Source organism: Nelumbo nucifera, chromosome 3 (genome assembly GCF_055504915.1).
Source record: "Nelumbo nucifera cultivar China Antique chromosome 3, China Antique-T2T, whole genome shotgun sequence".
NCBI classification, from domain to species: domain Eukaryota; kingdom Viridiplantae; phylum Streptophyta; class Magnoliopsida; order Proteales; family Nelumbonaceae; genus Nelumbo; species Nelumbo nucifera.
In genome coordinates this window covers 13,839,696-13,866,930 of record NC_142651.1, presented here as the reverse complement: position 1 = coordinate 13,866,930, position 27,235 = coordinate 13,839,696, and the positions used below count along the sequence as shown (strand labels likewise).

Below are 27,235 nucleotides of genomic sequence, written 5' to 3'. Positions count from 1 at the left end.
CCCTGCTAGAGGATGATCTGGCTTCCAGTCAGACGGCAAGCTAGGTAAATCTACAAAATAAGATCAGAAAACCCGGGGGTGGCTAGTCCAACGAGGTCGCTGCGATGCTTAAGTTAGTAAGCTGTTGCGAGCTGAAATAGCTTTGAGAATGTAGAGAACTAAAGAGCAGAGAAATCACGCGTACCTCATGCCATTGGGGTTGAAGCCTTTATATAGTTGAGTATTCGTGGGGTACACAAAAGAGTTTTGGGATATCTGGGATGTGGAGATGGAGTTCGCTCTGCTTCCGAAGGAACAACATACAGGTAAGGCTTATCTTGTTCCTCCAATTCCGGCGGAATGAGGATAATTGCTTATCGTGATCCCGAAAAGGGCGGGGTCTGTTAACTTATCGTGATCTCGAGGGATTCGGGAGTCGTTGGAGAGACCTCTGGATTTGGTTATGCGGGAGTCGATTACGTGTTGATTCAAGTTGTTGGTTCCGAACTGGTACTTCGGCCTTTTAGTTCCGAACTGGCTTGGATACCGAGGTGCCTCGAGGACGAGGTGAGACCTGCATCGAGGTAGCCCTGCTTCGAGGTAATCCTTAAGTCGTGGCCTTTGTCCCGAGGTGACTGAATATGTGAGCTCCATTGTTATGAACTGAACTTGTCAGGTTGAGTTGTCATCTTTTGGTCAGGTCGTGTCCGCGTGTCCCCTTTTACTAGGTCGGGCCAAATCACCCTTCATCAATTGCCCCCCACTCCCCGAGCCAAGGGGTCCCGACCCAGTGTGGGGAGTTCATGATGAAAGAATGGTAGGATCCATCTAATGGACGCCAATAAGGTTGCGGAATGGGTGGGCGAATTTCAAAAATTTTCCCACCTTCTTCCAACTGGAATCATATTCCCTAAATTTAGAATACTATATTCAAGGATCCTACTTGAACCATAATCGAACCAGATCTGAACCAAAAAGCAAAAGGGAGGAATATACCTGATCCGGAGAAGCAGTATCTCCCAAAGTTGGTGTTCACACCCAAAGAAGAAACCAAGATCCGCTTCTACTGAAGATGACACAGTTGTGGATGGAAACGGAACCAGCAGGGTGCGTCCTACACACTGGATCCTTCGCAAGAATCCTCTGGAAACTCTGAACACTGAATCTATCTCAGTCTTTTTCGCAAGACCGATGTCAAGAACTGATTTCTTGACTCCCTATTGCTACAAAGATCAGATCTTGCAAGAGGGAAATGGCGACGGCTGGAGGAGAACTCTTGGGACAAAGATGGCTGAACTGCTTCTCTTCTCTCTGGAGTTTGTATGAGATCTAATCTCTATTTTGCAGGATAATTTCTTGCACCACAAACCCTTGGTTCGAAATCTGATATATTTCTCTTAGGGTTTCTAATCCAAATCAGTATTTGGATATGGGATTATCTTAATCCTATATGCAGATTAAGTTAGCTTACTCCTGATCTTATCAGGAGGTTACCAGATTCAAATCTGTTTTGAATTTGGTCTCCCTGGGCCAAGCCATCTTATAAAAATCCAGGGACTGTGGACAGGTGCAAGATTAGCCCATCAGGTACTATCCTAAATGGTCCTACACTTAACCTCTCAGCCCTTAATGATCAAGCACTGCCCAAAAAGAGAGGACCTCTCCCTCGGCTGCAAGGAACAGTGCCGCACTCTCCACTCACATGGATCCCGGGAATTAAAACCATTTGCAAACATTTCAAAACCGTATATATATATATATATATATATATATATATATATATATATATATATATATATATATATATATATATGTATATAAATTTTGCAAAAAAAAAATTCCAACGATTGAAATTAACTGCCGGTAGTCAGAGAGAGTGCATTTTCGATCATTACCCTTTGTCCGACAAAGGGGCTTATCCTGTCACTATGATCACCCACTCAGATGAATTCTCAGACTGTCCCAACATACCCAGGTTTTGATCCCCATCTAAGGATCTCACTGATTGGCATATCAAAGACAGCCCGATCCGACACCTAGTGAAGTGTCATAATCGAGTCTAGGGGTTAGGTGTAACTTTCCAGTTTTGCCCATCTATCTCCAAGGTCCAGGGCAATACTAGAAATCTGGTCCGATTCAGGGATTCGAGTAATCCCATACTGCATGTGCCTTGGGTCTCACCCTGGTGGCCGAGACAAGTCATCCCAACACTTGGTGGCACGCCAGTATCAGCCTTGACAGGATAAATCTCCCCAGACTTATCCAATGGTTGTGAACATTTAAAACTAACACGAGTCTCTATAAGTGTCCAGTTTTAGGGTCTTACACAGAATTGTACCAAACAACATGAATCAAACATGCACTTTATTTATTTACACTAAATAACAAAAGTACATCAAATCGGATTGAAGCTAAGGGCATACAAAATTATCTAACACATGACGAGTCCAGGTGGATTTGGCCCGAGGTCCAGGCGGCTTGTTGGACAAATCGTTGGTCGGACCTGTTCGGTCACCCGACTTAACCAGGAATAACCCAGGTCGCGTCTAGTCTACGCGCAGACGTCACGTGATCTATAAACTCCGCGGACGTCAAAACACCCGCTAAACCGATTTCAACATCGGGGGTCACGCAGCTGGTTTTTCTAGGAGCCGTTGGATCACTTTGATCTCGACCGTTGATTCTCGGACACAACGGCTATAAATAGGGGGCCGAGACTCATTTGCTTCACCACAAATTCGCTAGCCTTCGGTCTGAGGTCGCGCTCAAGTTCCTTAGCTCGGTGTCTCTTCAGTTCGGGGTCTTCCTGAGGTCATCTTCCTTCAGTTCGGTTTCTCTTTGGTGAGTCTTCCCTAGCTCTCCTTTTCGATTTCGTGTCCTTTCCATGTCTAGCTTTAGTTTCAACAGTCTTTTAGATGGGAGCGGTGGATCCGCTGGGGCTAGGTAGGTACCTCGGCTCAGGTCATAGATCGCCATACCGAAGAAGTTACTTTGGGTTAAGAAGCGGTCCACGATCCTCCTGAGGTGGAATCACCTCGGGAGGCGCGAGAGGCCTCAGGTGATCTGGCCTCCACCTCGCATCGAGGTTGGCAGCCAGATAACTTTGGCCTGCCGACAATGACAGCGGACAGGCTCCTGACCCTAATAGCTTGGTATAGGCTTCCAGGAAACTTAGTCTATAGTATTCCCCTAGGTAACTTTCCTTGTGAGAACGGTCACGGCGAGATCGTGATCTTCAAGGAGCAACTCGTAGTTGGTCTTCGTCTTCCACTTCACCCCTTGATAGTGGAGGTCATAAAGCTTTTCAACATTACCATTGACCAGCTGCACCCGAACTCCATTCGTAATGTAGTAAGAACCATCTCCCTTTTCCACAACTACAACCTTCCCCTCGATCTTGATATCTTCTCTTCCATTCTCTCTATAAAGAAGAACTCCTCCTGTGTTCTGCCCGAACACAGGCGAATTTACTACTTGTCCCCTCGTTTAGGCTACAAACTCTTGCACGAGCTCCCAAACAAGGTTCCGGCCTGGAAAAGGCGTTACTTTGTGGTCCGCAACACTGAGGGGTGGCCTTTCTCGATCCACTGGAGGGCGGCCATCCAAGATCCCGGTGTCAGGCTGGACCTGAAGACAAGGGAAGTGCTCCGATCTTGGGCGGAGATTGGTCTAAAGTTCATGGACTATGTGACCGAAGACAAGCTTGTGCAGGCCAATCTGAGTCCTGGTAGGTCGTCACTTGTTGTGTTGTCTTTGTTTTATTTCAGTGTTGTTTCTAACAGATTGATTTTGTCGCAGCAACCATGAAAATCCCTACGACCGAACTCTTCGGTAGCATGAAGAAGGGGAAGAAGAAGCAATCTACCAAAAGAGCTCGCATTGAGTCTCCACAAGCTACCGTTCTAGAGCCCGGGCAGCCCTTATCCGCCAAGCAACCTCTCATGATCGATCTGGTCGAGGAGGAATCCGGGAAGCTCTCCCCGCCCCGTGCGCCCGAGGAGGCAATGTCTTCGGAGCCCGCCCCTGCAACTGCTGCTTCTTCAGGCAGCGATGAAGCAACTCAGAGCATTCTGACTCCAAAATATAGCCTTCTCAAGAGCCAAAGCGCACTATACGCCGAGGAGGTTGCTAGCTGGGACGAGCTGCCGATCGCTCAGCTTGGAGCACGAGTGGCTACCCACTACATGGTGGTAAGTTTTCTGTCTTGACTTCTTCAATTTTGTACTTAGCTTCTCTTATGCTAACTCTTGTTCTCTTCTCTTGGCAGGTGAACTCTGCTATCCATGCCCTGACCTACCAGTTCGAGGTGCATCTGAAGCGAGCTCTTGCAGCTGAGTCTTCTTCTCGCGAGGCTCACGTCGAGCTAAATTTGGCCCGCAATGAAGTTAACCAGTTAAAGAAGGATGCATGGGCTAAAAAGGAGTTGATCACGCTACTAATGTCCGAGAAGGAGGAGCTCGCGGGGCAGAAAGCGGCGCTCAAGAGGGAGGTGGAGAACCTCGAGGCCCACGTAAAGGAGCGGACTGAGATACTCCTTCAAGCAATAGAGGAGGCCAAGGTCAAGGCCATCAAGGAATACAAGGCCTCGGAGGAGTACCGGAGGGAAATGATCGAGGTGGGGACGGAGAGCTACCGCAAAGGCTTCAAGCTTAGTAGGTGGCTGACCCGACGCAAATTCCCTTAGCTCGACCTTAGCGCCATTACTACTTTGAGGGTCATAGAGGAAATGGCTGCCGAAGCTGTTGAAGATCTGGACTCTAAAGCGGAAAGCGACAGCGACCTGCTCAGTGACGTTGAGGAGACCGGACTGATGAGTGTATAGACCCTTCTGTTGAAGCCTCGGACAAGGGCGAAGAGCACTGAAATGAATAGAGGCCTCCTTATGTCCTATATTGTATACCCCGGGCCTCCGAGCTCGGTCTATAGTGAATTTATTTTTTCCTCCTGTAATCGAAATTTTATATCAATAAAATACACATTTTGACTTATCTTTGTTCAAAAATGTTCCAAGTGTAAATAACCCCCGAACTGACGAACTAAACCAAGTAGGAGTAGAAATGTGTAGGTTACCCCGAACTGTCGAGCTACCAAGCTAGACTACAAATAGGGATAATCAAAATAAAATTTTTCCAAGTGTAGGTTACCCCGAACTGTCGAGCTAACGTGCTAGACTAGGAGTATGGGTAATTTTGCATAATGTATGTCGAGGTGAGCAGACATTGTAGGGTATATACCCGACCTGTCTGGACACAGGTTACTCGCTTATGTGTCGGTTGTCCCTTAGAGCTAGTGGGTCCAACCTGTTATTATATGCCGAAGTGGGCTAGACGCCGTAGGGTATATACCCAAACTATCTATGCCTTTGGCATGAGGGCTGATTTTCCTATGCCGAAGAGGCGACTAGGACTTGTCTGCCTATACCGAAGAAGCGACTAGGACTTGTCTGCCCATGCCAAAGAGGCGACTAGAACTTATCTGCCCATGCCGAAGAGGCGATTGGGACTTGTTCGTAGTGCCAAGGTCATATGTCAACTCAACATTATGGCCCTTGGGCTTCTGGAGTGACTCACAGTCCTCTCCCCAGTTCGGTGATCACAAATAGTATCTTCTCAAGATGCCGACGTTCCATGCTCGAGGTATTTGTTTCCCTTCCAGGGTCTCGAGCTCGTACGTACCTTCCCCGAATACCCGTCTTACTCGGTACGGACCTTCCTAGTTCGGTCCGAGCTTACCATCACTGGGCTCAGGTACCATAGCCTTCCAAAGAACTAGGTTGCTGACACGAAAGTGTCGCTTCTTGACCCGGGCATTATAGTACTGAGCTACTCTCTGCTGGTAAGCTGCAGTCCAGATGTATGCCAGGTCTCGTACTTCTTCCACCCAGTCTAGGTTGGTACGGAGCTCATCATTGTTTGTCTCCTCGTCGTAGGCCTCTAAGCATTGCGTGGGCACCTCGATTTCTACTGGGATCACCGCTTCCGTGCCATAAGTGAGATTGAAGGGAGTCTCACCTATGGCAGTCTTGATGGTGGTCCGGTAGGTCCATAAAACACTGGGCAGTTCGTCTACCCATAGTCTTTTGGCTTGATCTAAGCGAGCTTTCAGTCCATGGAGTATGGCTCTGTTGGTGACTTTCACTTGCCCGTTTGCCTGGGGGTGTGCCACCGAGGTGAAGTTTTATTATATTCCCATCTCGGCACACCAATTCTGAAACTTGATGTTCTCGAATTGCTTTCCGTTGTCGGAGATGAGTACCCAAGGTAACCCGAAGTGACATACTATATTCCTCTAGAAGAAGTTTTGCATGTTGCGGGTTGTGATCATTGTTAGGGGTTCCGCTTCCACCCACTTCATAAAATAATCCACTACTACCACCAGAAACTTCCTCTGTCCTGTCGTAGGCGGGAATGGGCCAAGTATGTCGATTCCCCACTGTGCAAAGGGCCATGGGCTGGTGAGGTATTTGAGGTCGACAGTAGGTCGGTGGTGGATGTTGGCGTGCCTCTAACACTTGTCGCACTTCTTGACAAGCTTGAGTGCATCTGCCTTCATTGTGGGCCAGCAATAACCTTGTCGTAATGCCTTCTAGGCGAGAGCTCTGCCCCCTAAGTGTCCGCCGCACAAGCCTTCTGGGTGAGAACTAGCTCTACCTCTAAGGGTCGCAAGTAGCGCAAGTAGGGGAATGTGAAAGATCTCTTGTACAACTGTCCATCTATGATGATGTACTTAGCCGACTGGCACTCTACCCTTTGGGCCACATTGCGTTCTGCAGGGAGGGTCCCGTGAAGCAGGTAACTCACGAGCGAGTCGATCCAGATCGGCTCTGTTTGTGCTACAGGAGCGACCTCTCCTGCCCCCCCCCCCCCCAAGAATGTTGGGCCGAGGTAAGTCTTCTATGAACACGGTCCCCAGGGTGTTGCTGCTTGTGCAAGCTAACCGGGACAAGGCGTCGGCCTCTACATTCTCGGATCTCGGGATCTGCCTGATGACGTAGGAGATGAAGCTGCACAGTATCTCCCTGACCTTGGCCAAATAATCAACCATGGTGGGGTCGCGGGATTCATACTCGCCGCTGATTTGGTTGACCACGAGCTGGGAGTTGCTGCATATGATAAGGTCCTTAGCCTTTACTTCCTTCGCTAAAGTGAGCCCGACGACCAGTGCTTCGTACTCTGCTTCATTGTTCGATGCTTCAAACCCGAACCGGAGTGCGCATTCCAGCTTCACCCCGCTTGGATCGTACAGAATTATTCCCGACTGCTTCCTTGTTAGTTGGACAAGCCATCAACATGGAGGATCCAGGGCTCCTCGTCCCAAGTCAAACCTGCTCTAACTGGGATTGGTGCCATACTGGTTGAAGTCTCCTCCGTGTGCTCGAGCTCGTCCAGCTCGGGGGTTGCAGTGTTGAACGTACATTCTGCCATGAAATCGGCCAAGGCTTGGGTTTTAATTGTCGTCCGAGGTTCATACCGGATATCGTGCTCGCTAAGTTTGATGGCCCATTTCGTCAATCTACCAGAGACCTCAGGCTTGAGTAGGATCTGTCTCAGAGGCTTGTTGGTGAGGACGACGACGGTGTTGGCTTGGAAGTATGGGCGAAGCTTCTGAGCTTCTATGATTAGTGCATACGCCAGCTTCTCGATCTCCGGATACCTTATTTCAGCATCCTACAAAACCTTGCTAACATAGTAGATGGGTCATTGGAGCCAATCTACCTCTTTTATCAGTACCGAGCTGACCACCTCATCACTCGCGAAGAGGTAAAACTTTAAAATATCCCCTTCCTCGAGTCGGGTCAGAACTGAGGTACTAGCTAAGTATCTTTTTAGTTCGTCGAAGATGACCTGACACTTCGCGGTCTACTCGAAGTCTTTACTTTTCTTTATGGCCTTAAAGAAAGGTAGGCAGCGATCTGCCGACTTAGACATAAAATGGCTCAGAGTGGCTATCCGGCCATTCAGCTTCTGAACCTCTTTTAGTTTGTGAAGTGGTCTCATATCTAAGATGGCCTTTATTTTTTCCGGGTTGGCTTTGATGCCACGTCGATTGACTATGTAGCCCAAGAATTTACCTGAGGTGACCTCGAAGACACACTTGTTGGGATTTAATTTCATTTTATACTTTCATAAAATTTCAATAACATTTTGCAAATCATTTAATAAAAATTTTGAAAATTGGGTCTTAACGACCATATCATCTACATAACATTCAACTTTATTGCCGATCAACGGCTCAAAAATCCTGTTTACAAGTCTTTGAAAGGTTGTCTCGGCATTTTTAGTCCGAAGGGCATAACCTTATAGCAGTACAACCCGAGCTCAGTTATAAAGGTTGTCTTTTCTTCATCGGTGGGGTCCATCCTGATCTAGTTGTAACCAGAATATGCATCCAGAAAGCTCAGCAACTCATGCCCTAAGGTTGCGTCCACTAGGCGGTCAATCTTGGGCAGCGGGAAGCAGTCCTTTGGGCAGACTCTATTCAGATTGGCATAATCGACGCACATGCGCCATTTACCATTGGCCTTTTTCACCAGAACTGGGTTAGCTACCTAGCTCGGGTAATGGACTTCTCTAATGAAGTTTGCCGCTAAGAGCTTCCCGACCTCTTCGTCGACTATCCTCCAGCATTCTGGGGCGAGGTTGCGCTTTTTCTATCTAACTGGCCTGACTAAGGTATCGGTGTTTAACTTATGAGTTAAGATTTTAGAGTCTATTCCGGGCATTTCTGTCGCAGACCAAGCAAATACATTTAAATTCTAAAGTAAAAAACTTACTAGCTGAGAGCGAAGTGGTTCCTCAATCGAAGTGCCGATCTGGAGGGTCTTAGTTGGATCATCAGTTGAGACCGGGATGTGAACCGTCTCCTCTGTCGGTGTAGCTCGCTCCTTGACATACTCCGTAGGTCGCTCGAGCTCGATGTCAGCTGCTAGTTTGGCTTTCCCCTTGAGGGTGGCTACGTAACATTTGCGAGATTCGAGCTGATCTCCTTGTGCGACCCCTACTCCGTAGTCCGTAGGGAACTTCATTGCCAGGTAGTAGGTGGATACTACCGTACGTAGGGTGTGCGTAATGGGCCGACCTACTATGGTGTTATAGGGAGATGGGGTTGCGACTACTAGAAACGTGTGCTCGAACCTCGCTGTTCGGCCACGTGCCGACCTCCACAGGTACTGAAACTCGCCCTAGGGGTCTGACTTCCTCGCCGCTGAAGCCTACCAGGGGGTATTCGTTGGCTTAAGGTCGCATTCCTAGAGCTGGAGCTTGTCGAAGACGTCCTTGAACAGAATGTCAGTCGAGCTACCTGAGTCAACTAGGACGCGCTTGACTTCGAAGTCATTGAGCCTCAGCTTTATAACTAGGGCATCATCGTGGGGATACTGGATCCCGCACGCATAATCCTCCGTGAAGTAGATCGGCTCTTCAATTCTAGGTCGCTTTGGCGGGTTCTGCTCCTCGCTTTTCAATTCGCGAACTAAAGTTCAACCTGCTGCCGAAGTGCAGCCCGCGATGATGGACCTGCCAGTAATCATATTGATTACTCTGCGGATCAGTCTCTCATCGGGCAGTTGCTGTGGCGGCTGCTTGTTCTGTCTGTTACTGGTCTCAGGAGCATTTCTTCTCTGGTCCCCCTGCCGGTCTGTTTGTCGATCTGCTCGGTTTCTTTCTTCTCTTTGTATAAAATTTTTTAGATACCCGTGACGGATGAGCTATTCGATCTCGTTGCGGAGGTTCCTACAGTTCCTTGTACAGTGTCCATGGTCACTGTGAAAGTGACATTAGACATTCCGATTTCTGGTTGTAGGATCTCCCCTTAACCTAGGTGGCCACTTGACAAAAGAGGAGTCTTTGATTGCCATCGGGATTTCACCTCGTTTAGCGTTGAGGGGTGTCTAGTTCGTCCTTTCTACAGGGGGGTTCTAGAGCGCTGACCTGACTTGCGAGATCGTGAAGGAGATCGGCTCCCAGACTTGTTCCCTCCACTACCGCAAAGTCAGTAGCCGGCTCCACCCCAACACCCAGCAATGTAGAACCGACCCGCATGCAAAACGTCACTCGATCTCCCCATCGAGGCGAGGAGACTTCCTAGGTTCCACTTCCTCTCGGGTCACCTCGTGGGAGGAGAGACGAACAAGTCACCCCGCCTGCTTTACAAGGCAACATCAGTTGATGAGGGTGGATTTGACCCTCCAATGACATTGTGGCACGTGATATCTCGGAACAACTGGATGACACCTGAAACCACTTAGGAAATAACTTGCCTTAGCCAAGATGATGGTGATCTAGCACAGGTGCCGACCTGGCGACTTGGCACAGGCACCGACCTAGCGATTTGGCACAGGCGCCGAACTGGCAACCTTGCACAGGCGCCGACTTGGTGACCTGGCACAGGCGTAGAACTGGCGACCTTACACAGGTGCCGACCTGGCGACCTCGACCACAATTCAGGTTGGCAAGAAGCACCTCGTCCAGGGCCGACCTGCAACACCTCATCACTAGCTGAAGTGACCTTGATGCAAGGTGCGACCTCCCTTGAGGGCGTGCTGGCCTGATTGAGGTCTAGGTGGCGACCTGCGAGACACGCTCGCCAACAAATTCGGCATGCCTATCCCAACACTCCCACGATCCTTGGAAGTTGGCCCACGTACCAAACGTCCCGGAGGGTGGTCAATGTGCATGGCGGTTGCCTCTGGGAATCTCAGACCACTTAGGCGACTTCTCGGAAATCTCGGATGCGATGCGTGAAGCCCACGCCAAACAATGCCTATATAAAGGCACCAACCCCAATGGCATAGGGGGGGCAAGTAAACATATTCTAGCTCTCATACTTCATGATTTTTAGCTCGTCATCTACTATGAGAGTACTGACTTAACCATCGGAGCAACCTCACCGGGTTAGCCATCCCGGGTCCTTTGACATTGATTCCTTGCAGGTCTAAAGAACTATGAAGCTCAACAATCAATCCAGATCGCCACTAGTTAGCTCGGTACTCTGGTAAGCTCGGCACCTAATAGGCAGCTTGACCCTCTGGTTAGCTCATCACCTAATAGGCAGATCGGCCCTCTGGTCAGCTCGGCACCTAACTGGTAGCTCGACACCTAATAGGTAGCTTGGCCCTCTGGTCAGCTCGACACCTAATATGCAGCTCGGCCTAGTCAGTTTGACACCTAACCTGCCCAGCTCGGCTCAGTCAGTTCAGCACCTAACCTGCCCAGCTTGGCCCAGTCAATTCAGCACTTAACCTGCCCAGCTCGGCCCAGTCAGTTCGGCACCTAACCTGCCCAGCTCGGCTCAGTCAGCTCGGCACCTAATCTGCCCCTAGATTGGCCTAGCCAACTCGGTATCTAGGTTCTCATCCAGCAAAACTTCTCCACTTCGGCCTCTGAATCACCGGCCACTTGGAAGTAAACCAAATAACGAGATACTTAACCAAAAATTGATTCATCAATTTTGATGTCCGGATCTTTATCCGACCACAACCTGAATTTGTGTTCCTTGCATGTGTTTACAGAATGTTATAAGTGGAGATTATATGATATCGTAGTATTGTGTATCCTAATAGGTTGACCAAATAAAGGATCCCAACCTATTCTATTCCCTTTCGGTTATATATGGTTCTTACCAGTTTGTATGTCCACCAAATTGAGAGTAGGGCATCATTATGAGTTTTCTGCAAACCAAATAAAGCAACTGCAATTGAAAGATGCATGAACTGAGAAGGCAAGGATGGGCGGGGCATGAGCATGGCCTCAAATGGTTGTGAGGTACACTAAAATTATTCCAACAAAAACACTTGAGAACATCAATTTTATGGCTCATTCCATGATGCGTATTGCGTAAGAAACAGGGTAGTAAGGGCCCTTGGCCCTGGGCTCTGCAGTCTGCATGCTCCTCCTCCACACAATACTAATGACACCAACACAAACATGCACAGACTTGATTGGTAAAAGGTGGTTCATGTGTCGCCAACCCAATCCACTTCAAAACGGTAGCCCCACTGTCTTCAAATTGTGATGTCGACACCACACACACACTACGTCAATAGATGGATCAACGTCCTTTGCACTTCTACTATTGCAAATTTTTTAGGTGATGAGATGATTCTCAATTATGGGCATCCACCACTGGACACGTTCTTCTCTCTCTCTCACCCTGATACCCGACATCTTTGGATGCCCCACGTCATTCAATTGCACAAACAGTTGGTTGAATGAATGGTCCACAAAAAAAAATAAAAAAAAAAACAGGTGGTAAAAGAAGAATAAGAAAAAGGTCCACCATCGCAGCTCGCTTTCCCTCTTTCTTCTGTTTACTAATTTAATTCCAGAAATAACATTGAAAATGTCGGTCCATGCATTATAAATGCACTTACTCCAATCCAGTCTAATAAATATTTTGAATCGATCCAGTTCAATGTCTCAATCATCTAATCTTAATCTTATTCAAATTCATGTTAAGTTAGATTAATTCCAATTCAAACCTGATTCATTCTATCAATGGACCATTAGATATTATATTTTTATTGATCCGTCCAATTCATCTAAATTGATTTTGATTTAGAGTGGAGTTCAACCCAAAATCGGTCCATTAATTAACACCCCTATCGGTCAAGACGTACTCCGGAGAGCAAGTGGAACTCCTCAAAGTTCAAAGCCCGCACTCCAGATTCCAAGCTAAACCCGGCCTAGGAGGCATGGTTAGGGGCTTAGGGCTTGATAATTGATATTTGCTTGGGTTGGTTTCCCTCCAGAAATTAACCCAGCCCATGAGCTTCCGGTTTTTAACAAAACTAAATTGACATCATCACATCAAGCAAGTGTCGATGTTTAGCCTTGCTGCTGTTGTATCTATCTTTCTGCCACAGCTGCAACGTCACGGGCTTAATTCTATCTTTGTACCTTCAAAAAGAGAGACATCAGAAATGAATTCCCTTACTTGTGCCATCATTGAGTACAAACTTGGGGGTCCATACGACTTTAACAGAATCTCACTAGCTTAGACTCTGAGATTCAGCTAAAAAAGAAAAATTACAAGTTCTATAATCAATCATAAAAGGGACATTAGGATCTGACAAAAATAGAAAGAAGCAACAAGGACTCGGGTAAGAAGCAACAAGGGGTGGTTGCAGACTTGAATTTAATGTTTATCTCATCAGTCATCACAATGTTCTCTTTAGGTAAGCGTGCCTGAACCCCAGGCCTTTAGTCTATACGATCTCTTTACTTCCTCACTCCTTAATCATTCATTACTTACATCTACACGGCTTGCGCAGAAGTGGAGCACTTGCAGGGGTTGGACCCATCATTCGATGGGCCACTATGTCATCCGATCCCATTCAAAAATCAGTTCGATTGGATGTTTCAAGTTACAACAAAACATATATACATCAGATTGTTAATTAATGAATCTAGGAACACAACAATTAAAGAAGAAAAAAATAGTATATATCTCTTGAGTCTTGAGTGGGATGTATGTCTAATAGTGAATCCTGATTCATTGTATATGAAATAGATATTCTGAACATTCATTTTAATGCTAACCTCCATGCGCTCATTCTGGAACTGCATATAAAGAGGAAAAAATCAAACAAAACCTGACTCTAAAGAAGCTGTTAGATACTGACTCATAGCTTTTGACCATATTTATGTTCTTCTTACTCGTCTTCTTTTTAATGTTTTATATGAAAAAAAAAAAAAGGTTATTAGCTCTGATGTTTGAAGCAGGGGATCTGGTTCACAAAGACAAGGTGGTGTCGTGTCACAGTTGGACCCAAGTGGGTTGGCCTGGTCCGCTGATGGCTGTTCTAAAATGAATCTTTATTTCTTTATTGAGAAATGGTAAAGAGGGATGGATGGATCATGGATGTGCTCCATCTCAGTTTCTTTGCAGGGTTTTCTTATATAAGGGCCCCTCTATGGTGCTGTAAAGAAAAAGATGCTGGAAATCTGGGTGAAGCTACTAGCCAGTGTGTGTCTCACCATTTCCTGATCAGGAGAGGCTCTCCATTGATAATGACATTTTAAAGAGAAGTAGAGAAGCTGCATTGCATAATAATTTTGTTGCATGCATACATATTCAAATCAGATGCTAATTAATGTTGAAAAGGATTATTTAGTTACTACAAAGCAAAAATAAAAGAATTGTTTAGCACTTTTACTTGTAACAAATAATTTGATTAACTTGTCTGATCAGGAGTCAGGGGATGATTAAATTAAAACCATCAGCACAACCATCAACCATGTAATTGAATGGACTTTCTCTCTCTCTCTCCTCTTAAATTGCATAGTTGCATTACATGGGCCCCTGTTCAATTCAAAGTATTTAATTCAACTCCCTAAAACATGCATTCCTCGGGTACGGCTACACTGACCACTGAAAATACCAGCTTCTCTTTTACTTCTTTAAACTTCTAACCCATAAATTATACACTGAGAGTTACTGACGAGCAGATGATCAGTTACACGTTGCGTGTTTGCTTCTTTTTCTGGTAGGCAATTGGGTCTGTGGTGAGGTTAGTTGTTGGAACACCGAAAACAGGGATTCCACCAGATTTCGTCAATGGGGTGGGGCACAAACCCCACGGCTTTGGTACCTTGGCTGGGGCACAAACCTCTCAGACTTCATCAACTAGCTAGCCGTAGGCCGTAGCCGGTTATTATTGACTGTAGTAACATGTGGGTTCAACCACTTGACGCATCTGAATCAATGAACCAGTTCCCCACGTGTACTATTATAGAAAACTAGAAAAGAGCCCAAAGTAAATAGTAGACTCTGCTTCTGTCATGAATGTTCACGTGTGTGCGCGACTCATCTCTTTTAGCCGTCGGATTGGTGTCACAGTGAGAGACGATTCATACAAGGTCCAATTTGACTACAGGGCTGTTTGAATCAAAAGCCTATACTTCAACTGTTTTAATCAAAAGAAGGACAGAAAAGAAGAAAAAAAAAAGAAAAACCTAAGCAGAACCAAGCAACTGAAAAGAAATGGCGATCATATTGGAATCCAAACTGCGTAAGAGCAAGAAAGACAGAGAAGCAGAGAGAATGGAAATGGCATAGGATTCCTATATGCTTTTTTTTCTCTTTTACAAGAGACTGTTGTTGTGTAGAGATGAAAAGAATGAAATGAGGTAAGTAAGGCGAAGTGAAGCTCAGCCTTGAAAAGGTGGGCTCAAACATCAAAAAGGGTACCCACACAAGGTTGTAGGAATCCCAAGCAGTGTGACCTCTAACACCCATATAAAGCTAAAATAAGGATGAAATTTAGAAAAGAAGTTGAGTTTCGCATTCACTTTACCTTCTTTTTCCTTCTCCCACCCACCTCACGTATGGTCCTTTACTACTTATCTTTTCTACATGGAATCAAAGAATAATTCCCAAACAAAATTACTAAAAAACAAACTTTTTTATTTCCCAAAAGGAAAAGGAAGAAATAAAAGAAAAAGTAGAACCATCTTTTATTTTGCTTTGCTCCATACCAAACTTCATTCTAGGCATAGAGCAATAGCATGTCTTCCCTTTAAGAAAGGTTTATGCCAAATTAAAAATGGGTATGACGCTCTAATCAAGATACAAATTAAGTGGGGGGTTTACGCTTTTAAAATGATGTTTACCGATCGATCATAATTATGACATATAGTTACTATATATATATATATATATATATATATATATATATGTTGGTGTTGCACAAACAACAAGACATATGTATTAAGCATGTAGCTAGAAATTAAATTTAGACAAGTTTGGTACGTAATGGATTAAAGGTTAACCATTGTCCCAGATCAGAGAGGGGCTTCCTTTTCATAAAAACAGGAGTAGCATACTACAGTACAGGAACCACTTAATAAGGTAATTATTTATCATATGGTTGCAAATGCTTTTTCTTTAATTTCCAAGACATTGTTTGAAAGTAGGAATATATGAGAAAAGTATAGTTGGAGAAATTCTGTATCACGATGCACATTCTACTGTGGATGTTGAAAAGCAGACGAAAAATTGAGAGACATTTATGGTGTGCACAGCATGGTCTAAGACTCTTAAGTAAAGCTTAAAGTTTAAGTTGTCTCATACAAACAATTTAGCGTTTTTCATTTATACTACAAGAACATTAATTGTATTCTCTCCAGTGGTCCTTTTTTAAATTTTTGTGGATTTAGGAGGCTCATGAGTAGATATACAATTTGTCCTTGAGCATCTGGATTTTTTTGGATTAAAAATGTTAAACTCATAAATTACTTCGTGCAACCCTTGTTACTAATAGGGTGGAATTGTTTACTTGAATCTAACGTTTGGCAGCACATTCACATTCACCCTAAAGAAAAAGTCCTTGGCTATTCATTAACCATTTTCCTGTTTAAACGGAAGAGATACTCTTTTGTGGTATTTGTATCAAATCTCATGCTATACCACAGTGAAGAGAGACTACCGACATGAATAGGACTTTTTTTTTTTTTTTTTGTAAAGCTAAAAGCCTAAAACTAAAACAAAAAAAAAAAAAAGTCCTAGAGACCAGAGTCCAAACGGGATTAGGTGCTTAATGCCAAATTAATGAGAAAGAAATATGGTACGGTCATTGAATTATAATGTTTAGTGAAACTAGGGGTCCGTTTGTTTTGTAATTGAAATTGAAATTGAAATCGGAATTCTTGAAATCAGAATTAGAATGGTCCACTTTCATAATTTGTTTGGTTCAAACAAGAATAGGAATGAGAATTAGAATCAGTAGGAATGAGATTTTATTCCTAAAAAGGAATAGAGAATGGCCATTCCCTCAAATGGAAGAATGCTATTATTCCAGCAGAAATAAGAATAGAATTCTGATTCCACCCAACCAAACAGTTGAAATCTGATTCCAAACCTCTATTCCTACAAACCGAACGGACCCTTAATCATTCGGATTTGCTTTAGGTTAAAACTTAAAAACCAGAGCAATTGAGCAAACAAAGAAAGGCCCATGTGTTTGAGGAGAGACCCGTCTCTCTCAAATCTCAAATTCTCAATTGGTTGGGACTTGGGAGGCGGTTCGGCTGCAAATGATGAGCAGGCGCGCAAAGGACGGCCCCACCAGCTCCAATACCAATCTCTGTGGGAACTTGGGTCTCCCCACTCCCCACGAACAAGTCACTCTCACCGCTTTCTATTTTTCTTCCTCGGTGTCAAGCTTTGGGCTTCCAAGCTCGGCTCCTCCTCTTGCTATAAAGAAAATCAAATTTGGGACTAAATGGTAATTAGGGTTTAAATAACAGAACAGATTAGGGTAATTGGTATGGATGGCATTAGTCATCATTACTGGTTCCATAGCCCTACCTCACACACATCCGTCATCCACGATTGATTCAAAAAATGTACTTCTTTATGTGTTGTTAGATCCACATCCAACAATAGTATGGTACAAAGTAGTGGGATTCTTGTAATAACTGACGTTGTCAAGCTTTTGGACGAAGATAATTGAATTACAAATTCCCTTTTGTGGCCCATGCTCCATAACTTGTTTTATTTATTTATTTCTTTTTATTTAGAAACTTGCAATTTTATATTGACCCAACACTGTATATCAACTCAACACTCATCAGAGCCTGGGTTTCAGAAAGAAATTTTTCAAAGAATAATAAAATCTTATCGTAATAAGGCCCCCCAAAGTTGTTCATCCAAGGTCCATCATTAGGCTCCACCCACCCCCACCCAAACAAGATTGTCTTACACTTGCAGCGATGATGCTGTAAGACCAATGACCAAATCCCTTCTAGAAACCCCTTTTTTTTTTTTTTTAATTCTTGTTTTAGTAGGCAGGAGGAGGAGTGCCCTGTTTGAAGACAAAGAATTCAAAATTCAAATTCCGTCTAATCAGAATATAGATGAAGGAAACGAATTTAGTAACAAGCAACCAATCAAGTAAGCATTCCTCCACTAAAATGAATTTAGGTTCTCTCTCTCCCACCAATATGTAAATGCCATTTTGAGTGGTAATTGGGAAATTCCAATATGTGGCCGCTAATGATCAAATGCTTCTCAATGGTCAATTCCCCATATCCCTTGAAAATACATGCAGACATAGAATGAGTGTTTTTCCGACCAAGAAAAAATAAGACATGAGTGCTCATAGAGAGTGCATGTGGGGAAACATGGAGCCGGAGACAGAATAAAAGGAGAATACATAAATAGGAGTGAGTTACTACAAATAGTCTGAGGTTAAGCAGAGATTAAGGATTTACTCGATGAAAGCATGTTGGGTTGGGTCGGAGTAAGTTGTCATCCTAGCTATTTTTTTAAAGGCAGACGTGGTGGTAAAGCTTTTGCCTAGGGTTTCATCCGGGTCGGACCTTTTCCGGCTCGCCTTGCCTTTTGATGGCCAGTTGCTTCTGTTTATGGGACAAAACCACCGACCCTCTCAGCCCTGTCACATATATACACACACTCACTTACTTACATTTTCTGTGCAGATTCCCCACCGAGTCCAACCCAAACCACATTTGTGCATTCCCCATATACTATTTACAATACTCATTCGATTAAAGATAAACTAACCCAATCCAATTGTATTTAAATAGTAAGGCCATTTTGGCGGGAGAATTCTGTATCAAGAAGACAACAAGAAAGGGTGAGATTAGACAAAGTCACATGGCTTGACCAACACATACACACTATTTTTGAAATATGGATAAGATGTCTTGTATCATTCTTCAACGACACTTGATGGCCGTTTCTTTGTCCACGTGGCAAACACTTGGGATGCTTATTTCAAATTGAAAATATACTGAATGTAGTAGGCACTTTTAGATGTTCGCTTACAAATTACCATCAGGGAATGTGGACGAAATCCTTGCAAGAAAGAGGGAAAAAGAAAATCCCCAAAATGGGAATTTCCTCGCTCCCACTAACTCCTCATTTTATCTTTAAATTCTGCCGGACCAAGCTGTCAAACTGCGTGCATTTTCCCATTTTTTTTCTTTTATTTTACAGTTAAAATCCATTCAATTAATCATATGTCCACTTAAGTTTTGAATATATATATATATATATATATATAGCAAGCTAAGTTTGAATGCAAATAACGTAAGAGAATGAATATAAGGAAATATTCCTCTTCTTGTTTTTAGCTCATAAAATATGTATATGTAAGCATATAAGTTTAAAAAACAAGGAAAATAAATGGAAAGGGTTTGTTGTACTAGGGATATCCCTACTTTACACAGGGAATTAAATTTATAACTCCTTTTATCATTCTTTTTTTTTTTCTTATTTAAAAGTTTGAAGAATGATTTAAAGCACAATGAAGAAATCGTGATGAAACTATATAGCAAGTGGGACCACATGATTTGATCATAGTATCCAAGGGCTGATCTGAAGAGGAAATATGAACATGCATGGATCCATCTTCCATCATCCATCAACCGCCTCACCCCGAAATAAAAAAAAAAAAAATAGCAACAAGTGTGTAAATGGTTTAATTTGAAAAATTACAGCTAGGACGGAGTTGAGTGATGAATGAATCATGAATCATGAATGGGTTGGGGCATTGAGCTTTCAGAAAAAAAAAAAACAGAGTTACCATGATGATGACAGTAAATTTGTAAAAAAAAAAAAAAGAAAGAAAACAACCGTCCACATGCCAGTTGCCACCTGATGAAGCAAAAATAAATAGCACCGAAATAAAAAAGAAAGAATGAAAGAATAGGGTGAGGAAAAGAGGCGCTCCAAGCTCCATCCATTGCCATTTGCCCCCTTGGCTCCTGGCTCCTTTCTATAATAGGGCCAATATAGAAAGACAGAACAAAAGGAGAAGGGAGCATTCAATTCAATTTATCACAGTGGGGGATGGGATGAGAATATGAGATCATGGGAATATGGCTGTAGTTAAAAGGTAGGTAGAGTTGTTCACGAACAACGTCACCTTCCGTTAAAAACAGTGTCATGACTATTGATTCATGAGTCATCACCATTTTTATGTTTAACTGTTAAACAACAGAGAGAGCACTTCCGAGACCGTTCTTTGACTTTATTAGTTTATGCTGCTGCTGCTGCTGCTTCTGCTCAATGCTCATCCTCCATTACCATTAATTATTCTCTCGTGGATTTCAGCGTTTTTTTTTTTTTTTTTTTACATTTTTCAAACTCTCCCTTGTACGCGCCCTAAAAGGCATCATGCCCCTTTTCTTATCTTTTGGTATTTATTATATTAAAGTAAACAAAAACCCTACCCCCAAAAAAAGATCCATCCATCCGTCCAAATCCATTACTGTGTCTGTTCCGGAGACTCTGGATAATGTTACACTCATACTACTGCTACTGATATCGGATCCATCCATCTACATTATTTCCCCATTCTATTTCTCCCCTGTTTTGTCCTCTTTAACGGCGCCAAAAGCCAAATCGTATTCCTCTGTTCTCCCTCTCTTTGTCACATTGCAATAGCCATCAGAGTCAAGCCTTTTTCGCCTCTCAGTGTTACTCAGTCAGATCCCTTCACCGTCTTATCCGGATTTAGATGCGTTGGATCCCTTTCCATCTTCTATTTCCATACCCAATCGTATTACCTCGCTATCTTTCCAGTTCCTCTTGTCCGGGGGATTTTAAATTTTCAAAATCATCCATTACCCCCCCCACTCTCCCTTTGTTTATATTACTCCCGATACATAGATTACGTCCTCCTCCATATTTTCTAACTTCTACGCGTATATCTTGTCTGCTACGTTCTCTTGTCGCCCAAGTATGTTTTTTTTCTACGTGCCTTTTCTTTTTTTTTTTTTTTTCCTTTTTGACGATTTTTTAGAGCAGTTCTCTCTAAGATAAATACATAATTCCGTGGATTAGCCCAGCGATGAGCGACCAGCGTTGATCCGTCAGAGGCATTTTTTGTGCCATCGGATTATTAGTCTGATAATTCCTTGTTTTAGATACATCAGAGATTTCTGAAAAGTTGGAATCCTATGCAAGCAATCCTGAGTTCCTACAGATAGTGATTGAGAGCTTCGACGGAGATGTATGGTTTGTTGTTCCCGTTCTGAAAGCAACGGTATCTAATCTGTAAAGACAACCGACGGAGACGACGACTCCTTTTTGCCCTTTATATGCTTTATTTATAGATATAATACACATGTGATCGGAAAAGTTCCTTGCTTTAACATGCGAGTTGATCCTCATAAAGGGAGGAGGAGGAGGCCGAACCCGAACATAGTAACACAGGTTCACATACAGTGCCCAACATGAAGCTCCATGAAACACCCAAAGCAGAGTCTGCTACTACCATTACCAAGCCCAAAGAGCGCCACATAGTTACATGGACTCAACAGGTTTCTTCTTCCTTCCTCCAACTCTTCCTCATCCTGCCCCTCTGCTTTTTGCTAACTTGTCCATCTGATATGGGAAAACAAAATCCAAATGCAGGAGGATGATATACTACGGGAACAGATCAGCATCCATGGAACTGAAAAGTAGAGTTTCATTCATCTCTCGATATCTCTAGGTTATTTAATGCAGAACGCACTTCGTTCCTTAGATGATTGTATTTTGAAGCTAAAGACTTGGTCTATTGTATTCGTGTCTGCAGCTGGTCGATTATTGCAGCCAAGTTCAAGGACAAAACAACCAGACAGTGCAGAAGAAGGTTGGTTATCTGTATTCTATAGTGATTTTTCTCCCACATCCTAAACTTGTTCTTTCATTAGAACTATTTGTTATCTTTTCTCACCACTTCTCCGGTTTACCTCAGATGGTACACTTACTTAAATTCAGAATGCAAGAAAGGAGGGTGGTCACCGGAGGAAGACATGATCTTATGCGAGGTACTTAACACTGCTTGCTTAACCTGCTTCCGTCTTTAACTTAAAAAGGTAGGACTTTTTAGTACTCTTTCCTATGAATTACAAAGCTCTCTGCAGAGTTTCTATGCATGTCTCGAAAATGGGAATAAGGTATATTGGATAACTCTATTAGGCAGAGATTATGGCTCTCTCAGAAATGGGGAAGTTGGTATACTTGGGGTAGTTACGTTTGTTTGGGTACCATCGTTTCCTCATACTATGTTCTGTTTCTGTTTCTCACAAGTAGGATCTCTGGCTCCTTTTCCTAGGACTGCAAGAAATCCTTTCAGAGATAATTCCCCCATATGGATTGGATACCTTTAGGTGGTACTTCCTTCATCGAGTACATGCCTGATATGCTATTGTTTCCCCAAATTTTCACGGCGACATTGCGTTTTTATTCTTTCCTTCTGTGCTTAATTTGATAATTTCTCGGGCGTACTCTAATTTAAGACTTTGTTTGGGAATAATGATTTTCTTTTTTCAACTTATTTTTGATAGCCCTCAGGTCCGGCTTATATCAAGTTAATTTTGGTTCTCAGAAAAAGAAAACCAGTATTAGGTTGTTTCAGAACCTCAGACCGACGCCTTTATCGAAATTTTTAGTTATTCTCTCATCCCTTTATGATGATGGAAACTTATTGGCCATTGGATATGGTTGTGAACTAATTGGTTAATTGCCCAAATGTGATTTGCAGGCTCAGAAGATTTTCGGTAATAGATGGACTGAAATAGCAAAAGTGGTTTCTGGCAGGTAAATAAACTTGCTTTATGGTGTATGCTATTTCCCTTTTCATCTTTCTCCGATACATCACCATCACTGCTTTATTCCCAATAGTATGAGACATAAAGTCGTTATTGCTCTGGCTAGTGCAGAACGGATAACGCTGTGAAGAACCGGTTCTCCACCCTGTGCAAGAAAAGAGCAAAACATGAGGCTCTATCAAAGGAGAATAACGCTTCTTACATCAATCCTAACAACAAGAGAGTAATATTTCAAAATGGACTCGTTTTGGGAGATGAATCTGCTGAATCTGCAGCACCTCTTAAGAGGATGAGGTACGGAAACAATTGTCTAGTTGTACATGAAAACGGGACCCGATGTTTTTACCTACAAGTCTCAAAGTTACTCAACTGCAGGACCCACATCTCCAGTCTCACAGAGGATAACACCACCAAAGGAGAAATAACCAAGGAATGTGCAAAAACAGAGCACCAGCAGATAAGGCCTCCTTTTGCAGTATTGATTCAAAACTTCCACAATGCTGGCGAGTTGCAATCTCAGCAACACGTTGGCAACAACACCCACACAGCCTCCAAATATGGTAAACCACCTCTGAAAACTGAAATATTAAGCACAGTGAATGTATGAGAAAACAACCTAGTCATGCAGGACTCATAACATTGGTGGCCTTTCCCCTTCCAGAGATTTGTCACTATTTGTTGATTAATCCTTTTCTTTTATTGGAATTTTATTATTTACAGAGATTAAAATTAACACCAGCTTTTCCTTCTGATAAAAAATCAGTTGCAAATAATGAGGTTCAAGGAACATTTCTTAAAAGGGATGATCCAAAGATTGCTGCTTTGATGCAACAAGCAGAACTGCTCAGCTCTCTTGCACTAAAGGTTAATACAGAGAACACCAATCAAAGTCTTGAAAATGCTTGGAAGGTGAGAATAATATTAGTTGCTAAATTATCATCAGAGAAATATTAGTATATCCTCTTATCTAGTCAAATCTAATATTCAGGAACTACAAGAGTTCTTAAGTCGAACAAAAGAAGGCGATTTTGACACATACAAAATCTCTGAAGTGGATTTTTTAACTGAAGATTTCAAGAACTTGGTAGAGGATCTAAAGAGCAGTAACATGGGAAACGAGCTTTCTTGGAGGTAATAAATGTGGTGGTTATTCAAATTGAAAGACGTCTTACTTGTGGCACAGAATCTAATTGCTGACTGGTTTATTGTATAGGCAACCCAATCTATATGAGTCTCCTGGCAGTTCTGAGTACAGCACTGGATCAACCGCCCAGTCCCATGCATCAGGTGATAAAACAGAACAACCTCAAGTTGAGGTATGTTCATTACACCAGGATGGCAGTGTTGTCTCAATGCCCATTCATGCGGAAGTACGGAATGGTGGTGATGGCTGTGAAGATGGGATCTGTGTAAGCACTGCTCAAGGTAATCTTCATAGAAAGTGCACCACCTTTTCTTTATTTCCTATCTTTAATTTTACCTCAGAAAATTAATTTTGCTAATCAGATTGTTCTATGAAACTGAAGTACTAATCTAACTGCTGCAGGAACCTTTCTCTCATGTGATGAGCCAAAGGGTAATGAAGAAGTTGTTTCTGCACTGTTTCATACAGAGTTCAGCTCCCCTCTTCAAGTAATTCCACTGTTCCGATCTTTAGCAGCTGGAATTCCAAGCCCAAAATTTTCAGAAAGTGTAAGTTACTCTAGTATTCTTATCTTTGGATTCTAATACAATAAGGTCTCTAATGTTGTGGCCTCTAAACATTAATGGTTTTCAAATGAATTCGTATATTCTTCTTTTAATCTCTGTGTTTCATAATGAAATAAACTAATGGGCAATGCATTCTATTGTTAAAAAGCTTCTCCACAAGAGAAGAAAGATAAAATTAGGGAATCCGTAGATAGGCATTGAATTGGAATACTTTAGAAACCACAAGCTCTACGAATGAGGGCACATTCTTTTCTCAAATTTAAAACTGTCACTTGTCTCATTTAATGGAAAACATGCAACCCTAAGAATGATGCAGTGGTCACTAATTTTCTTCTCTTTTGCACAGACTGGGTGTTATAGGTGCTTGCACTGAGTAGAATCGTCAGTTTTGCTTTAGCATCTGGTAGTTGAACTATGCCTTTCAATGTATAGGTATATAGCATTTGAAGGGACTGTTAAAATTGGATAAAATATCCCACAACTAGACAATTGTTTACAGTGAATTTCATTAATGTTCCCAAGGCTACAATCTCAGGGTTTAAAAATATTGAATTGTTTTTCTCTGTGTTCTTATGTGGGACTAACTATTAACTAATAATTTTCAATGCATTTTTCAGGAGAGGAACTTCCTTCTGAAAACACTTGGTACGGATTCACCAATCTCTGGCCCTGGCACAAGCACTTCACATCCACCACCTTGCAGAAGGGCCCTCCTCCATAGCCTCTGACCAATCTATGCTTCCCATCTTACCTGCAGAATTTTGTGCACTAGGAAATTGCTAGTTCATCCTCACCATCTAATTGTTTGGAAAGGTTTGTCAAATATCATCTTGAGTTCAGAGTCCATGGTTCACAGGCCACCATACCTGATTTTTAGCAAAGGTGTTCTAAGATCTGCACTTCAAAACTGTCTTAGAATGTTTTAGTATCTTCCCTGAGCATTCTAGCATTGCCCATCCGATCTTACAATGTGTTCTGTGAGCCTGAATTCTCACATTGAGTTCCAGTATGAGTGTTTGTTGAATTGCTTGATTTTTTTTTTCTCCCGAGTCTTCTCTAGAATTGCTTGATTTTAGTCCTATTTGTCATCTGTACATAATATGGCAGCATACCAACCTTGTCTTTTTTTAAGAGTGTAATTATACATCGGCAGTTTGGGCACCTCCCATACATATCTTAGGAAAAACAAAAATAGTTATAAAAAAAATAGAAAGAGCAAAAGGAGGATGAACCCTAGTTGAAGTTGGATTTTTATTGATTTGATTTTGGTGTGCAGAGGGTATAGAATAAGAGTTTCTTTTTTTATTATTATTTTCTTCCTTTTCTAAGTTGGATTTTGTCATGAATGTAACTATTTGATGTAACTTACTATAATTAAAGAAGAGAATGTGCTATTGGTTTTGTGTGTACGAGTGTTTCTTCATCTATTCTTTTGTTACTTTTTTTTTCTCTTTTGATCAATATTCTCTTCGTTTCATGATATTCGAATGAACAAATATTAGGAGGAAACAAATGCATTGAAAATTACTCATCAACACTGTGTTGTGATAGTTTTGCCCAAAGTTCAAAATATCGATACACCTGATATGCCAGTAGGGGTGTATTGGGCGTTTCGGTATTTGTTTTTTTACTTTTTTTTTTCAAAACTGATTCAAGGGAGTCGGTCTAGGACCCCTCTATCCCCTGAACCGGTCAGACCCCTGATACACCAACTGTAGGGGCGTATCGGAAGGGTCCCAGAACGATACGTATCAACTGATATGGGCCGATACGTAATGATACTTTGAACCTTGGTTTTTCCCTTTCCACATCAAAGAGAAGAATGTCGATAAAGAGAAGGGGAAAGATGATATTACCTAGAGACATGATCAAAAGACTTGTTCCTGTTCTGGTTCCGGGTTTTTCTGTCTTTGTAGATGTTATAGAACGAGAGTGGTTTTTGAGACATCTTATTATGGTTCATTGTGGCCTGTAGACCTGGCAAAAAGTTTATCCAACCCACGAACCTGACCCAACCCAACCCAAAAAAATATAGGGATAGGGTCTCATATTTTAGCAATTTGAATGTGAAAACGACCGACCCGACCCGAAAAAAGTGGGTTGGGTCATGGGTCAACCCGTTGATCCGATTGTCAAGTCTAATTGGGATTATTTATACATTGTTAGAAGTTTCCACTCTTTAGTTTTTATTATTTATTCTTTACTTTTTATTGTTTACTCTTTAAATTGTTAAATATTCAAGTTTTTATTTTATATTTGGAATTTTAAGGTTAATTTTTTTAATTTTGACATTTTTCTTTATTTTTTTAAATTTCAATTATTTTTTGGGATGACTAGAGTTGACCCATGGGTCAATCCAAACCCAAACATTTAGGGTTAGGGTTTAGCATTTGACAATCCAACCTGAAATTCAACTCGACATGAAATCAACCAAAAATACCTTGGCCCAACCCGAACCCGACCCGCTCAACCCGATTGCCAGGTCTAATGGCCTGTGGGAAAATAAGCTTTTGGATGCATTTAGCATTCCTTATTTGAAGGACTTATCTCCTTTTTGCAGTTAAAATACCCTTTCAATTTTATATACCAAGTAACGAGATTCCTGAGTACGGGTATGAACTGTAACTCTGTAAGTGTAGATATGTGAGCGTACCAGCGTGGAATAGTAATTTAAATCTCTACCTCCTAACAATCTTTTCTTTTGCTCCGCATGGCTGCAAGCTTGCAACTCTTTAGCCCATGAAGTTACTGGCTGGCATTTACTTCTTTACTTCTAGAGACTAACCATTCTGTTCTTTGCGGCCACCGTGATTGATGGTTGATATAATGTCTTGGATGATAATAGGTTTAATGCCTATAGGTGGCTCGATCTTCCCAAAGATAATATCAATCACAATCTTCGATTCTCTCTCTAGCTAATATTATTGAAGAGACACAAGGATAAAGGATCGCTTCTCTTGCTCTCCATGCCTCACTGCCTC

General features: G+C 42.6%; 1 protein-coding gene across 1 annotated transcript; it reads left to right on the top strand.

Moving 5' to 3' along the window:
• The first annotated feature begins 20,796 nt into the window (after positions 1-20,796).
• On the top strand, positions 20,797-25,663 carry LOC104597103 (transcription factor MYB124). Its single transcript, XM_010258510.3, has 12 exons — positions 20,797-21,269; positions 21,364-21,410; positions 21,527-21,583; positions 21,689-21,761; positions 22,478-22,533; positions 22,656-22,838; positions 22,920-23,104; positions 23,308-23,453; positions 23,533-23,675; positions 23,758-23,969; positions 24,091-24,236; positions 24,872-25,663. Exons 1-12 carry the CDS (start codon positions 21,183-21,185, stop codon positions 24,980-24,982), a joined length of 1,446 nt encoding a protein of 481 aa, XP_010256812.1. The 5' UTR covers positions 20,797-21,182; the 3' UTR covers positions 24,983-25,663.
• Positions 25,664-27,235: the final 1,572 nt, after the last annotated feature.